General features: G+C 36.2%; 1 protein-coding gene across 1 annotated transcript; it reads left to right on the top strand.

Annotated features, from left to right (window-relative positions):
- Window positions 1-2,239: 2,239 nt before the first annotated feature.
- On the top strand, window positions 2,240-16,347 carry setd1bb (SET domain containing 1B, histone lysine methyltransferase b; the record flags this gene model as incomplete). The annotated part of the gene is made up of 19 exons (XM_082188572.1): window positions 2,240-2,282; window positions 2,408-2,550; window positions 2,734-2,832; window positions 3,332-3,596; window positions 3,751-3,872; window positions 6,123-7,466; window positions 7,620-8,276; window positions 8,387-8,539; window positions 9,234-9,315; window positions 9,508-9,692; window positions 9,853-9,940; window positions 10,617-11,039; window positions 11,432-11,650; window positions 12,766-13,987; window positions 14,124-14,265; window positions 14,972-15,097; window positions 15,642-15,761; window positions 15,893-16,030; window positions 16,174-16,347. 19 exons carry the CDS (start codon window positions 2,240-2,242, stop codon window positions 16,345-16,347), a joined length of 5,745 nt encoding a protein of 1,914 aa, XP_082044698.1.
- Between the last annotated feature and the right edge of the window lie 1,212 nt (window positions 16,348-17,559).

Below are 17,559 nucleotides of genomic sequence, written 5' to 3'. Positions count from 1 at the left end.
AACAACTTTTGCTATGTATTCTGATGAATTATTTTGTCACTTTGCCTCCACGTCCCCCCAATTGCGCGCAAGCTTCTCCTCCTGTCCATACGGTATTTCTCTACTGTGCGACAGAGAGTCGCGTGCTTATGATGCAATCGTTAGCCTATTTTTTTTACAAAAATTGCTTCTACGGGGCCATAATGTAAGCTACAAGGTAATGGAGCCTTTTATACATTTTCGTGTTTCTTTAGAAATAAATAATGGACAAATGGAGTCTTTAAACGCCTCAGTTGTAAAGTTATTCACTGTCAAAGTGACGCCAAAATGAATGGGAGTCAATGGGATGCTATCAGCAGGTGGGGGTCCGCTAGCCAATGGCGGCGCCCTGGGCTACTTCAAAATAATATAAAACCCTGCCCCCCTGGTGAATCTGCCTCAGGTCTTCCGGTCTCCAGTTCCGCCCAGTTCCCCGGCTCCGCCTCCAGCCGTAATGTCAGGGTTATTTCTATGTCTTTAGGGCACATTTACACGACAACAATGTACAAAAAACTGTAACGTTTTTCCTTTAAGTTTTTTAAGTACAGACGACAACGAAAATTATCCATGTTCACACTGATCCTATAAAAATTTGTAATAAAAACGTTGTATTACTCATGCCAGGCCAGTAGTTGGCGATGTTACTTTGTAAAGAAAAACTAAGCGACTGAACACATGACGTAATATGCATGTGCATGATGTCACTGTTTTCACAAATTCACGTTTTTGTAGTTTGCACCGAGACAATAATGGTATCGTTTTCCAGTTTTAGTTGAAAACAGTGTTGTGTAAACGGCCCCTTCGTTTTTTTTTTTTTTTTTTTTTTTTTTTTTTTTGCGTGTGTGTGTTTTAGTTTCAGTCAGATAGTAGCCAAATCTGCACACACCAGCAGGGCCGAATGAAATGAAAATTGTGCACAGACATTGACAGAGTTTTTTGCAAAGAAATTAACATGATCACTGTTACATGTCTGTTTGTTTTTGAACTCTTTTCTTTGTTTCTTTTGTTCAGTTTCCCTCCATTTATTTGTTCCCATGGTAACCCTCATTAGTTATTTTGGTTCATCTGCATGTCAGTTATCTTGTCAATCAGTTCCTCCCTGTCACCTGTGTATTTAAGTCTTGTTCTGTCTTGTTGTCTGTCGTTGTCTTTGTTGGATGGTTGTTTTTGAGTTTCTCTTCCTGTTCCTTGTGGGTTTCGATTAAAAGACTATTTTCTGGAATCATCCTTCGTCATGTGCTTCATTGACACAGCCATGATTCCGTAACAATCACATGGTCTATTTTGGACAATGCAGAACTGGCCCTATATCTGTCATTATATGGCTAAAAATTTACAATTCTATTTTCGTTTAGGCATAGTCATAATAAAGCCAAAAAAGTATATGTAACAATTATGTTATTCTAAATGTGGTGCAATGCATTGTTTTATAATCAGCCAAAGTATTTTCATGGACTTTCATTACATCCTCCAACGACATATTTTTGGAGAGTGCATTAGCCATGTTGTGACTGTGCTGGAAAGTACCCACATTTCCCCATCCCAGGAGATTTTATCCTTACTGGTAGATCAAATGTAGTAACATTGGGTAATTTAACACCGTTACCCAGCTAGCAAATCACATTAGCAAAATCAATTTCACACATGACCACCATCCTCCTGAGGTAGTAGAAGTTGTTCTAACTCTCTATGTAAAAATATAAAGGTTTATTAATATTATTATTATATAGCCTAGATTATATGAACAGTCTAGTGTGTCCAATAAACTCTTTTTTTTTTTACTTCGTGCCAAGAGCAAAACAATCTGTATTTCAAAATAATAAATGGTTATATTATAATAATAGTAATTATAGGCCTAATAATTATTGCAATATTTGTATCCAATATTTGACCCTATAGCAGATATGTCGTTAGAATGTGTCTGTGTTGGTTACATTTTGTGTTGTTCATATTGCCTACTGAAATCAGTAGCAGGATTCTGCAGATCCACAGTGAAGCTTTTTATTTTTTATTTTTTTTTAATCTGTCCTGATGACAGTGCGGGTGTGGCGGCAGGTTCCTCCCACCTGTTGTGCAGCAGTGATGTGCTGCTTCTCTGGGGAGACACGTAAGACCTACAATGTTCTCCTGACAACAGCCTTCTGATATTTACAGGAAATATCGTTTTTAATCAGCGTCCTATAAAGAGAAATTTACTAACATTGTACAATGACTGCGAATCATGTTCGAAAGCGTCGAAAAGGAGGGTCAACGGAAAGATAACGGTAAGAAATAAAGGTGTATCAAAATATGTGTTAATGTAGGCCTACTTATATATGCGGTACTCAACCGCAGTTTCCGTTGTGTAGAAACAGTCCTTTTCATCGTGTGCTGTGATTCTCCAATTTAGATACATTATTAAAAACTGGTAGTTTTGATCCTCTGGAAGATGCAACTCCAAACTGGAGTTGTTACAAACTGATTATTGATCCGGATTTGAGCAGCGGAAGTCAGAAACTGTACCGATATGATGGACAGCACTTCAGCGCACCGGTGAGTAGCCTATGATTTCAAGGCGAACAACAATAGCTATACTAATATTTATATAAACGTTAACATAATGCTTAGTTATCAAACTTAATGACCTATGTAATTTTTTTAAATCATATTTAGGCTACACAGTCTAGTTGTATTTTTCATTGTACAATTGAAGCTTACTAAATTGTTGTCTGTCAGCATCCTGGATGTTTCCCTGTGGATGTTGTTCGAGATCCCAGAATTACTCGCTTTTGGACAAAATTTAAAGAAACAGATCTCCTGCTCCCCAAATTCAAGGTTAGTATTAGATACAGCATCAAATTAATGCATTGTGTAATGTTTTGCCTACAGTAAAAGCAACGTTTTTAAAATGATAAACATTTAACCCTTTTTACATTCTTTATGTTTGGAGTCCAAGAGAAAAAATTGTTAAAATGTTCTATGTATTTGGCTACTGTTTTATTTATAATTGCTAAACTAACCTGTTGTTTTCCTCTTTAACCTATTTTAATATATTTAATCTATTTAAATCTATCTAGTTTCTCTGACCTAAATAAAAATCCCTATAGGCAGATATTGTTATTGAACTATTCATCACAAAGAATTGTGATAAAGTATTGTAACATTGTGTTTGGGATGACTTTTACCAGAGCAAAAACACTTTATATAAAAATACAATACAATTCATGTAAATAAACAATGGGCAGGAGTGTATCTGATGGTTGTTTTACATTGCCTTAGGGACCGTAGGATTTATAAAATAATGCCATATTATGTCAATAAATCTCTTTTTTAGGTTGATGAGCATTATGTTGGAGCGCCGAAGGAGTTGACATTTGCAAGGCTTAATGACAACATTAGAGATGGATTCCTGTCTGAAATGTGTAAACACTTTGGAGAGGTTCAAGATTTGAAAGTTTTATATAACCCGAAAAATAAGAAGCATTTGGGAATAGCAAAGGTCATTTTTGAATCTGTAAAGGCAGCAAATAATGCAGTAAAAAACCTCCACAACACTTCTGTGATGGGAAACAACATTCATGTGGAGTTTGACCCCAAAGGTAAATAAATGTTTCTATCTCTTACTTCTCAATTTTTTTCTTACTACCTTATCAGTTCCAAATAAAGATTTTCATAAACATGTCTATGCAGACACATTTACTGTATTTGCATGCATTATATAATTCATGATCTTTATTGACTGACTGGTTTTAGGTGTGAAGAGGAACCGATACTTCCAGATGCTTGTTAGTGGTTTATATACACCTTTTACTCTCCCTGTTGGAGAAGAGACCTGGGGACCTCGGTCACCATCTTTCATCACTGACTCTTTCACTGTGAGTACAAGACCATAGGCATTTCTTTTCTTTTTCACCCCCTTTCTCAGGCCCCTATTAATCTGTGATAGGCTATCTCATCTTTCAGCACTCTTAAAAATGTGTGATTATTTAATCTCTTTTCACATTTACTGAAACAGGTTATTTCAGCAAATAAAAAAATAAAAAAAATCTATAAGGGATGTTAAATAGTTGGCTTGGTTCGAACCGGACCGTGAGACAACTTTCCCACAGATTAAAGTGGGCAGCGCATCAAAACAATGGAGCAGTTCACACCACAAACGCTCATCTAATATTTTATCTAAAGCCAAACGTGTTTCATTCAAGCCCTTGCCGTTCCATGCGCATTGCTTCTCTCTCTCGGTTATTTTTATACTTTCGATAAAACGCTTCATAAAACGAGAATACAGTAAATATAGTTATTTTTATCTGTCATACAGTATATGGCTCCGACCGTTTAAACCAGGTTTGTGACGAGATGTTTTTTTTTATCCACATTTAGCATTAGGCATATTAATTAGCATGCTCAGAGCATTTTATAATAAACTATGTTATAATTGGGGAAATTATTTGTAGATGGCAAGGAAAGACAACTAAAACTTTGGAATTACTAGTTAACTTTGTTTTCTGCTCATAATGAGAGCGTTTTGATTATTATGTACATTGTTTGTTTTTAGTAGATACTTATTTTAAGCAAAGTATAAAAATGGTAGACCAGACTTCAAAAGAGGAAAACCCTGAACCCACACACATCATATGGCCTGCCCTACATAGGTATCTAAATGTAAAATAATAATAGCCTAATACAACATCTGATCTTGCCTTTTAATATTCATATCCAATTGTGCTCAACTGATGAAATATTATTCTTTTTTTAATTCTCAGATGCAACTGCTTTGGCTCTAATATTGTCATATGTGCTCTGTGTTGGTTTTGGGATTTTTGTTTTACTTTCTGTCTTGAGTGCCATGTTGTAGTTCCTTGTAGTTTTCCCTGTTGATTAGTCTACCCAGGTGTGTCTCGTTAACTTGTTTCTTCCTGTGTATAAATACCCCTGTGTTTCAGTCTTGGTTTGTCGGTTGTTGTTTTTGCATGTTGTGTGAAGCTGTTAAGTTCCTTCTCTTTTCACTATATTTCATGTTCCTGCTCCTGTTCCTGGTTTTGATCCTGTATTTGGATTATCTTTGTTTTCGTTTTCAATAAATACTGCTGCAACTGGATTCTCACCTCTCTTCATCCTTGCCTAAACGTTACAAATATCTTCATCTTTGATGACTATTTTGTTTTAGATATTTTTCTTTTACAAAGTACTACTGCTGCCCAGGTGGAAATATATTAGCACTTTATTTTACAGTCCTGTTCCCCATGTACATACTATGTACTTATAGTTATTACAATAACTGGGTAATAACTACTAACCCTGAATTTAGGCCTAAACCTAATCATAACCCATGTCGTTATCTTATATTAACCAGTACTTTCTTAGGTAAGTACACTGTAAGTACACACAAGTGCACATACTGTAAATAAAAGTACCACTGGGAGTAAATATATATATATATATATATATATATATATATATATATATATATATATATATATATATATATATATATATATATATATATATGAAGAGTTCAGATGCAAAACCCTCTAGATGCCATCTGAAATTTTCTCATAGAATGATAATTTTTATCAAGCTTGTATATTTAAGTTCAGTAATTTCACTTAAATGACAATTAATAGGTAATCTTCATTGCCATTAAGTGAAATTATTGAATTTAAATATACGAGCTTGATAAAAATGATAATTCTAAGAGAAAATTTCAGATGGCATTTAGAGGCTTTTGCATCTGAACTCTTCATATATATATATATATATATATATATATATATATATATATATATATATAACAATTCCAAAAAAGTATTGTCCGTACCTCCGCTGGGAAGGAAATATAGAGACCTGGCCTCTCTTTAATTGAATCCCTCTGGCTTAAGTACATTTACTATAGCTGTGTGGAGGGATGGCTTTTTGTTATTATATTATATAATATTATATTGGTTTTAACCTTTAACATTTATGGTTTAAAACTTTGCTGTTACATCACAAGAGACATACAATGGTTAGAGAAGAGACTCTCACAAAGTATACAGAAAGTGCATTTGCCATTGCAAATTCAGGTTTTTATATTGAAACTTGTCTAATTTTTTTTTAGTTCAATTTGTAAATCTCTTTCAATCTTTCAGGAGTGTGAACCACTGAAGAAGCTGTCGTACACACTATCATCATCATCCTCAATATGTAATGGCTCTCCATCATTGGATTGTTCTACACCTTTATCCATGGATACTGCCTACTCCAGCATGCATCAGGATACACCTAATAGCTTCTGGCAGACCCCTCAATACCAAGATACCCCTTGCACGCCTTCTGTGACCTACAGTAGACCAGGCACACCATCTCAGTGTGAAAGGACCCCAAATGACTCTTCGCTGACAACCAGTGCCTTCAATGTCCCTTTTATTCAACAATCCATCCCAAACATTTCACAGCAACAGTCTGGTCATTTGACTCAACCAGTCTCAAATAAACCTAGCATTATTCAAGGTGCTGTGCAAAACTTTTGGATGCTAGGTGGAGCTCCCTCGCAAAATTGTAGCTTCTCGAATAGGCAAAGAACTCCAGGACGCAACTATCACCTTAGTAACCATGTTCGTGGAGGACACCGGGTCAGACCTCTCGAGAGCAAGTACCAAAACGCATACAACCGTAGGCCACAACACCACTATATACATAGACCTGTATACAGAGGAGGTCAGCACCGCTCTGTACCTTTGGCCAATCAAGTGCCTTTTAATAAATTTCTGGAAAGTCCAACCACACCATCACATTCAGATAAGCTCACAGTCCAAACCTTTACTGGCTCAGTCAAGGGCCTCAGTGTTAATAACAGATATGTTGCTGAAGATCCACCATCACTTCCAAATTTAGAAAAATTGCCGCAAAAGGCTATTGGAGTGGATGTTCATCACATTCATTCTGATATGCAGATAAATGCAAATGCTTCAGAAAATATTTTCAATGGAATTGCTTCCCAAGTATCTTGCAAAACTCAAGAGGTGAACCAAACTTATTGTCCACCACAAGCCCAATCCTCTCGCTCATATACCCCAAAACTGTGTCCTTCCTCTGAATCCACTGAAGATCTTTCAGACCCCATAGTGCAGTGTCCTTCTCCTGAATCTCCTGCTCCGGAATCAAAGCCTGAAAGCCTAGACTCTCGCATCCAGATGCTTCTAAGTGCTGGAAGTCCAGTTCTGCCCCTTTTGAACCAAGAGAGTTCAGACTCGGAGACTGCTACTGAAGAGCATGATCCCAGCCACTCTCCTTCTTGCTCCATAGATGTTGTCCTAAATTGTGACCAAACATCGGCTAGTGCAAATAATACTGGCTCCCATCTCAATACATACTCTTATCCAAGAGAAAGCCTTGAGGATGCGAGTTTCACTCCACTCTGTGATGTGGCAAAAGATGAACATGAACTTCAATCAATCAAGAAGCCTTTGTCCAAGATATCCTCTAGCACTACTGTAAGTGATTGATAGAACTAGACTGCCATCTACTTTTGTTTGCTGCCTTAGTTCAAATTCTGGAATTGATTTAAAATATAAAAGGAATTCTCAATTCAAATCTGAATTGCAGACAACCCTAAGCATTTACATAAATATGAATCTTTTCCCTAGGTCAACCTAAAAGAAGATGAAGATACTTCAGATCAGCCATCTAGTATACCAGTGATCTGCACTAACAGGAGCTCTTCACCCCCTCCAATTCCTCAAATGCCCCCACATCCAATCCTTATACCACCATCTGCTCACTACCCCTCCCTTGTGCCTCCTAATATGACAACAAAACTGGGTCCTCCTTCTCCTAGGGCTCCATTGTTACCTGGATACACTCTTCCGACTTCTTGTTCATTGTACCCTCCTCCAAAGATCAAGCAAGTCTGTAGATCACCTAACTGGCAGAGTAGTGCAATACCTCTTCCTATCCCAACTAGAATAACACAAGGGCAAACCTCATTCTCACCCCCCTTCCCACCTTTCAATTTCATGACTCATCGCCCACCTTACCCTTCCGCTGGGTGTTCATCTACCATGTTAAGGTTCAGACCACCTTGGCCTCCTCCCTCTATGCCCAGGTTTGACCCTTCAGTGCCCCCACCGGGGTACGTCCCAATGAAAGAATTGCCCCAAAAGGCCACAGTGGATGGAGTTCTAGCTGTTGTTGCTGCAGAGCTGCGGGCTATCGTAAAGAAAGACATACATCGCAGGATGATTGAGATTGTGGCCTACAAAGCGTTTGATGAGTGGTGGGATGAGAAAGAACAGGCAGCTAAGGTGGGATTTGTTTCTTATTTCAACTGTAGTGATGAACTGTGTAGAGTAGATCTATACTTTCATTACCATTTCAACATTATTTTCATATATATCATGTTTTGCACCCCCAGGTATCTGCCCCATCTGTTAAATCAGGAGGAAATAAAGACATCAAGCTTAAAGCGATGGAGCAGTGCCTTAGAATGACTGCTGGGAGAGAAGGCTCTGTATTGGGCACAGGAAAAATTAGTCTGCATGGTGCCATTAAACTACCATCATTTAAGGTACAAATATGGTACTTCATATATATATATTGTATACATAGAAAATATAGAAGAACTGATTTAGTATGTTTTCTGTAGAGAAGTGCATGCTAAACACTTTGGTATTGCCTGCACTATTATTTTTGGATAAAATAACACCTATAATGAAATGGAAATTTATAAGAGGTTTAAAACTGTAATGAATAATGAAGAGATGGTTCCTAAAAAAATTTCACACCAAGTGAAAAATTTCACACCATTGTCCACAAAAAACATTCAACAGCCCCATGAATTTTCCAGTGATATATTTTTTACTCAGTTTCTACCCAATAAAATATTTTACAGCTTGGCTACAAAAATTAATATACATTATAACAATTACCATGGAGTTACACAATTTGATTAATTTACCTAACCTTTCCAAATCTAGAAATCATAAGTTTAAAAATAAGGCTACCTTGTTTATCCAGGTTTTTCAAGATCCTGGGAGCCATGCTTCTTCAAAGAAAAAAGAAAAAAAGGTGTTGGGGTTGTTGGAGGGGTGAATTAAAATTAGAAGTATTTAGAATAACATTTTCAGTTGTATTTAGGGATTGCTTTGTCTTATATTATATAATTGTAAGTCTTCTTGAGGCCCCCTCGAAAGTTTGCTGAGGCTGCTTGGTTGAGAATCATTGTGTGATTTCATAATTTTTTCCATTATGCTCAGTTAAAAAGGAAGGATCCATTAGGTCAGGACTCCACTGATGTTAAAAGGATCTGTCCTTCTCCTGGTCTTGAGCAAACTGAGGAAGAAGGTCAGTTTGGCATTGGCTTTTTCACATGGAGTTAGAAAAACCTTTTTGAGTGTGGAAAAAGGATTTAACTATGGAAATTAATTCACTGACTTTATTTCAATGTGACATTTCTTTCAATTGTGAATTTATATCTCACAGTACAAAGTTTAAGTAGATCTTGTACAAAATATGGTCAACATTTATTTCTTAAAGAGCCAGAGCAGCAAACAGCCCTAGATAATGTTGGAGAGGACATGACCAAAAATGCCTGTGAAGAGACCATGGTGAAACGCAGGCATTCCAGGCCAATGGTGTTAGAAAGTGAGGAGGAAGAAGATGAAGAGAATTCTGAGAAGGTGGAGGATCCAGAATCTAAGGAAGTTGATGTGTCTGCTCAGGTACTGTTTCACTTATTTGAAATGCAGATGCATGTATAAGAAATATTGATTTTTGAGCAGAAATTGTGATGTTTGCTTGGGAGATAACACTGTATTTAGGAGAGTTGATAATTGACCCCTGCCATTAATGAACATGTTTGGTGTCTATTGTGTTTTTCAGGAGGTTGATGAGATGAAAGCTGATGAAGTACATAAAGATAAGAAGAGTGATGCCTGTGTAATAGAGGATGAAGATTACTCAGATTCAGGTTTTCATTGATATCTGTCAATTATTATATAAAATAATTATTTTAATTATATGTTATTTATAATAATGTATATAATATAATTTTTAATGTACATACAAATATAAAACACTACCGCTGAAATGTTTGAGGCAGTACGTTAAAAAAGAAAGAAATTAATGCTTTTTTATCCAGCAAGGATGCTAAAATTATCAACATTGACAGTAGAGATCTTTATAATGTTACATAACAAATATATTTCAAATAAATGATATTTCATTTAAGATATTTCAAATAATAAGAAATGTTTCTTGAGCCGCAAATTGGCATATTAGAATGATTTCTGAAGGATCATGTGACACTGAAGACTGGAGTAATGATTCTGAAAATTCAGCTTTGCCATCACAGGAATAAACTACATATTAAAATATATTAAAGTAGAAAACAGTTAGTTTAATATGTAATACTATTACTGTTTTTACTGTATTTTTCATCAAATAAATGCAGCCTTGGCAAGCTTAAGATACTTCTTTCAAAAACATTATACATTTTTACTGACCCCAAACTTTCATACGGTAGTGTGTGTGTAAATATATATAATATTAATATATACAATATTTAACAATTTTAAAATAATTATATTTTCTATATCATGTATGACAAGTGACAACTTTTTTATAGTCCTCTTTTTATCCTCCAGATACCATCAGCCATACAAGTTCAAACTCGTCTGCTTCTAAAAGCCAAGGATACGACTCCTTAGTCTCTCCCAGAACTGTCTCTGACTCCTCAGCTTTTTCTCCATCTGTTAATGACTCCTCAGCTTCCTCTAGATCTGTCTTTGACTCCTCAGACGACAGAAGCGACGACTCGTCAGACAGTCTTTCTTCTGGGGAGGAAGATCAGTTGGATGGTGAAAGGTCTTTTCCTGAAACTCAACATGAGGACAGGAGAATAGAAGAAGCGATATGGATTTCTTCAGATGAGGATAATAAGGAAAACCAAGAGATAATTCACACACCATTTTACTTGTCTTTCACACACTGTGAAGAAGATCTCGGCCCTCCTGTGACCCCTTCTGCTCCAGATTCAGTTGAAAGTGCTGTGGACCATGACTTGTTTGGTTAGTTCATTGATTTTCTGTTTTCACATAAAGCACAAATCAACCTCCATGTTTCCAAAATGAAAACAAAACCATCATGCATAACAAAGACATTCTTTTTTTATCTGTATATTGATATTTTTTTTGAGATTATAGGTCTTAACTAAATTTGAACTGGACATTTAGTAATAAAAAATATCCACTCTAATACTAGTGGTTTATTATTTGAAGTTTACATTACATACGTAGATGTTTCTGAGAATTCTTAATTTCTTGTAGTTACTGTATGTCAGAGATAGTTTTCTGACCTCAGTTGGTGAAGCAGAACATTTAAGAAATGTCTATATCATCAGTGTTGATGCAATTTGTAATTCATGTCATTTGAAATGTAATTTGTGCTTCTGCTCTAGCAGATTTAAATCCAAGGATATCAGAGGATCCAGAAGAGGAATTGAGTGTAAGAGTGTACATGCAAGGTCTGAAACTATCTGAGCCTCTCAGATACACCTTACAGGACCCAGTTAAACACTGTTTAACAAACAAATTTAAGCTCCCAGACCCAGTGATATTCTTCTCAGAGCAGGAGTCAGAGCTGCCAAGCCCACCGTCTCCTACATACAGAGGACTGTCAGGTAAGGTTCACTGATCAGAAATCACCTTCAATAATAATCACAATAAAAATCACAATTATTATAATTATTATTATTATTATTTCATACTGAATTGGTCAAAAACAGTGGAGATGTGCCCTATGCAAACTCAAGTGGAGGGATTTAAATTACTTTATGGTTACTGTAAAGGTTTGTTTGTTCTTGTAAACTCAAGTGTGAACACAAAGCCCTAAAAGTGTGGTTCGCATAAAAAAAAAAAAAAACTGAAAGCAATTTTTCAGGAAATGAAAAAACTGTATTTTTAAAATAATGAAACACAGTATTGTCAAAGTTGATATTGTGGCTTTATGTATGGTCCGACACTTGCATGTGTCATAATATTATTAACGTTTTAGCAAAATCAAGCTCAAATTAAGGGTTTTGATCAGCAAATTTCGGACATGCGTGTTTTGTCCGTCATTAGAACGTCTGCATCTGAGAAAGTAAGTGCATCGCATTACGTTTTACAGTTTATAAAGTTTAATGTTAGCTATGTGGGCACTACATTTTTTCTGGCATTTGGACAAAATCTCATGTTAGTAAAGACAAAGTGCTTTTTTTAAGGCTATTTAAGATAGTATTGGCAATGTCTCAAAGACAAATGCTAGACTAAGACACTCTTCTCCTCTCCTCAAAAGCTTAAATCATTAGCCTTTATATACAAAATATATAGTGTTTCTTGTGTAAAAATGCTCTGCTTATTCAAAGAACCAGTTCATTATTTACCTTTGCATTGCAAACAAGCAGAGACGGTCCAAAATATGCGCAGCACTTCATTCGCGATAGAGGCTGGGTAGAGTTTTGAGGGTTTACCGACAGTTTGAGGATCTAATGGAGTTACAAGGATTAGTCACAAACTCTTTTTAATACTTTTCTGTGTGTTAAATTCTGTCTGTGGGTTAAATATTTGCATAACCTACAGACAGATGTAAAAGGTGACCAATAGTAATGATGTATGGGGGGGACAAAATACGGAGATATGAGGTTTCTGCCCAACAGCGACGATTTGTATATTTGGAATATCAGACTAATCAAATAAATAATCACCAGATCAAATAGTTGTTAGTTCCAGAATTCATGGATCTTTCTGCTTTCAGATGATTTGGAGACACAATATTCTACAGATTCAGAGTACCAGAGAGTCATTACAGAAACACTGGAGGATTCTGAGAACCTTAGACCCATCACACCTACTGGATCCTTGTCTGACAGTGACCCTGAAATGGAGCTTGGGCGTAGATTTTCTCCTCCTGCAGTTGAGGAGTTGGAGCTGCCACACACACCTGGTGGATGTCTGGAAATGGAGGAGGCTGAGGGTCATATTCTACCTCCAGGACCTCCTACACCATTACCACCTCCTGCCTCTCCCACAGGCATCCAGGAACTTCCCTCCTCGCCCCTTTTCCACTGTCCTCCTCTCTCTTTCTTATACCCAGCATATGAGGAAACACCAAAAACACCAGGCTGCTTCAATGGTCCTGCCCACGTTTATCACTCTGAGGGAATAACACCAGCGGGATTACTGCAAGAGGCTTTACAAAGAATGGGAAGCCCCTCTAACTCCATTCTGTCTCCATGTGCTGACGGCATGATTCCGAGGACTCCAGGGAGAGACATGTCTCCATCTCCACCTGTTCTAAACCACGGAGAGAGAAACGTTCAGCATAGAGAGCTGTGGGCTAGTGGACTCCATTATCACAACTCTGGTTTTGCACAGTCAGATGCGCAAACTAACAATTTTAGTATAGATGATGGGCATGAACCTCATAACCGCCATATCCCCTCACGTCAAACAGAGTGTTTGGACTCGGCGCGCTTGAAAAGGCGACGAGCGCGGCTTAAAATGAGGAAACGAATGATTGAATTACAAAGGAGAAGACAATGCCCAAATATAAATACTCATTCGTCCTTACAAGTGAACAATGTGACAACAAAATCTTCTTCAAATCAGGTTTTGGGGCATTTTGATTGTGTCTCAGATATCAGGACAGAACAAACACTACCCGAAGCTCACAGACAGAAGAGTTTGCTAGAAGACAAACGTAAACTGAATGAGAATCAAAGGGTTCAGGAGTCGTCATGTTTATGGAGAAAATGGAGAGAATCATCATCCAGACGTCACCTCATCTTCTCTCCACGCTCTGAGAGAAGAGAGAAGTTGGTCGTCCATGCTGTGTGGACTAAAGGAGTGAATGAGGAGGAGATCAGGCACCTGAAGGCCACCTATGAGAGGCTTGTGGTGCAGGATAAAGAATGTGATTGGTTGAGGAGAACACGCTGGATCCCACATCCTCATATCCTTAAACGCATAATACACATGTAAACATGTCATAGTCAAAATACTTGATAATGTTATTTGTATCCAGTGGATTGTGTCATGCAACATTGTGTCAAATTTATTTTCCAAATGCACATTGCTCTGTTGTTTGTTCCTTGACTCTGCTGCACCAACCAGCAGTCCTGACGACGGGCCAGGAAGATGGCTGGATGGGATCAGGTATCACATGACAGGTTGTGCACGTAGTGAGGGATATTACTTCATCAGCAAGAGGGAAAAGCTGCGATATCTCTGTGATGAGTTTGTTGTTGAAACTCAGGTGAGAAAGAAACAGTGCTGTTATTGTTAACTAAAACTAAAATCATTAAAACTCGTTTAAGTTTTGAAATATAATGGGCTGAAAAACGATAAATTAAAGCTATATAAAAAACTAAAACTAATAAAAAAACTAAAAGTATTAATGAATAAATTAAGTATTAATAAATAGTAAAATAACTATTTAACTTTAGTTCAAATTAAACTGAAATTTTAAAGATCTAAATATTAATAAATACTATAATAGTATATAAATTATACAAAAATAACACTGGAAAGAAAAACATTTATGTGACTGTTACCATTCATGATGGTTGCTATTCAGTTGTAAACATGTTTAAAGACTTCATCCCTCTGTTATTTCTCTGCTTCATGTGTTTCTCTGTGTGCTTTTGCATGAAGTGATTTAAAGGTTCACTAAGTACTTTTTACTTTGAGGGGTATAACTTTGTTTTATATAGGGATATAATTGAATATACTGAGGGATTAAATGAGGACTATATCAATGACCTAGAAAAGGCTGTTTTATTTGACCATGGCCAGAATGTAGAGACATAACCAGGCAATTTGTTGTGCAATTTGACAAAGTTTGTCACAACCTTCATGCATCCACACCAGTGGGTGTCAGTATAAAATCCAAGACCAAGTTTAAAAGTACTTGCACGTTTAAAAGTAATTGTAATTTGAGAATTATGTTCTGATCTATGCAGGGAAAGAGTGTGCCATCTCAGATTCCATCTTCATCCAGATCAGGTTCAGAACTCAGAGCGGAACAGCGTCGTCTGTTGTCCTCATTCAGCTGTGACAGTGACCTCCTCAAATTCAACCAGCTCAAGGTGAGGCCAGCTGTCCCAACAACAGCATAACAAAGCATATGAGATGCTAGAGCCACCAGAAACACAAAAACTTTTATTTTTATTTATTTTTACAAAAACATTAAAGGTCTGTTCACACCAAGGGTGTGATAACTATAACAATATTAAGGAAGCTTGTTTCCACCACTGAATGAAACAAATTAAAGATAATTGTAACCTTTTTCTCAAAATTGCAAGTTTACATCTTGCAATTCTGAATGTTTTCTCTGAATTAGGGGATATAAACTCACAATTGCGAGTTATAAAGTCAGAATTGCAAAAAATAAAGTCAGAATTGCGAGATATGAACTCGCAATTGTGAGTTATGATGTCAGAATTGTGTGATATAAACTCAAAACGGCAAATTATAAAGTCAGAATTGTGATATAAACTCGCAAAACATGTCTATCTCGCAATTCTGACTTTATAACTCGCAATTCCGACTTCTTTTCTAACATTTTGTGAAATATAAACTAGCAATTGCGAGTTATAAAGTTCAATAACAAATATATTTCCCTCCTTACAGTTCCGTAAGAAGAATCTGCGTTTTGGCAAGAGTCGTATTCATGACTGGGGGCTGTTTGCAGAGGAACCTATTGCTGCAGATGAAATGATAATTGAATATGTTGGCCAGAGCATTCGGCAGGTGAGATACACAATACACAAAAGAAATATTTTAAGATTTCAGCAGTCGTTTCTGAGTATAAACATCAGTGACGGCCTTTTTCAAGCAGTACATTTTGTATATTATTATCATATCCCAAATCCTGCCTTTAGGTGATAGCGGACATGCGTGAAAGGCGCTATGAAAACGAGGGTATTGGAAGCAGCTATCTTTTCCGGGTAGACCAGGACACAATAATTGATGCAACCAAGTGCGGTAACCTGGCAAGATTCATCAATCACAGTTGCAATGTAAGTCATTAATTCATAATACATTGTCAATATGCCTAAGAATTGTTTCCTTTTGTTGTTTAGTGTTTGCTATGAATTTAATTCATTTCCATTTTTAACATTTTGTGCTTACTGGTTTCATTTATGCGTTTTTTCTTCCATAGCCGAACTGCTATGCCAAAGTCATCGCTGTAGAAGCTCAGAAGAAGATAGTCATCTACTCTCGGCAACCTATTTGTGTAAATGAAGAGATCACTTACGATTACAAATTCCCTATTGAGGATGAGAAGATCCCCTGCCTGTGTGCTGCAGAGAACTGTAGAGGAACCCTCAACTAGACAAGGACTATTCTCACAATTTCAAAGTATTAGCAGTAAATAAGTTTCAGACTGTTCGTAAACTTATTTTTTAAGAACAAACTCCTGTATTTAAAATACATTTATTTCATACTAAGTATACTACAAATCCATTAACATATTCACTGACATATCGCTTGAGACTTAATGATATGAATATTATAATTAAACTTTATTTGGAGTACTTCTTTATTGCACAATGCACATTTCTTAATATTAAGCCTAAAATGTGATTTAAAATCACTATTAGTGATAGTATGATCTCTGTATAATATCAGTCTTTAAATGTAAGATATTTAAAGTACCTAAAGTATCAAATACAAAATCAAATATACTTAATAAATATATCTTTACTTGGACCTCAGCACTATTTCTGGATAACTAAAGTGCATTAAGTACAAAATTAGTTGTTCCAATTTAGCAGACTTAAAGTATACCAATTTAAAAGTAAAAGTACAATTGCAGGGTATTTATATTAAGTACATAAATATGTGAATGTATATGTAGTATACTTAGCATAAAATAAATGTATTTCAAATATATTTTAGTATATTTATTTTTCACTAGGGCAGTCTTTTAGGAATACAGATTTTTAATATTTATATTCTGCATGTGTAGATTTGGAAAATGTTCAGAGCAACAGGCCATCACTGGTTAAATTTAGTTTTCATCATGTTTATTGTTGGAAGGTTTGAATTGGATTCAAGTTAAATATGCTTTCATGAGTTTTATTGTGAAATATAAATTAAAATAAAAACGTGTATTTTTCCAAATAAATGTTTTTATTTTCTGCCTACTATCAAACTTTGACTAAATGTAAAGACAAAAATGATATGTTTTGAATTAATTGCACTACTTTTAGTTTTTGTTTTATGCTTCAAAAATGGGTGCCTCAGTTAGTCGGCTATCCGCTGAACACTGTTTAGCTTTGTAAAGCCTTTATTGTATTTTTTATTCTTTGACTATTTTTGACGCAAGGAAAAATGTCATTGGAGAATGCGGGCATCGATCCTGCTACCTCTCGCTTGCGCTGAGCTAATTAACGTAAATTACTGCGTCCTTGCAGCGGCGTTATTTCCACCACAATATGTTGGCCAAAAAGTTTTTAGGCTAGTGTGCTTGTTTTCCAAGGAGGCAGTCAGTTAAGAATTCGAGACGAAAAATAAGACGTGAAACAAAGAAAAATCAAGGCTA

This window comes from Leuciscus leuciscus, assembly GCF_965113295.1.
Source record: "Leuciscus leuciscus genome assembly, chromosome: 13".
Lineage (NCBI taxonomy): Eukaryota > Metazoa > Chordata > Actinopteri > Cypriniformes > Leuciscidae > Leuciscus > Leuciscus leuciscus.
The sequence above is the reverse complement of the archived record's forward strand: the minus strand, read 5'-3'. Positions and strand labels throughout refer to the sequence as shown.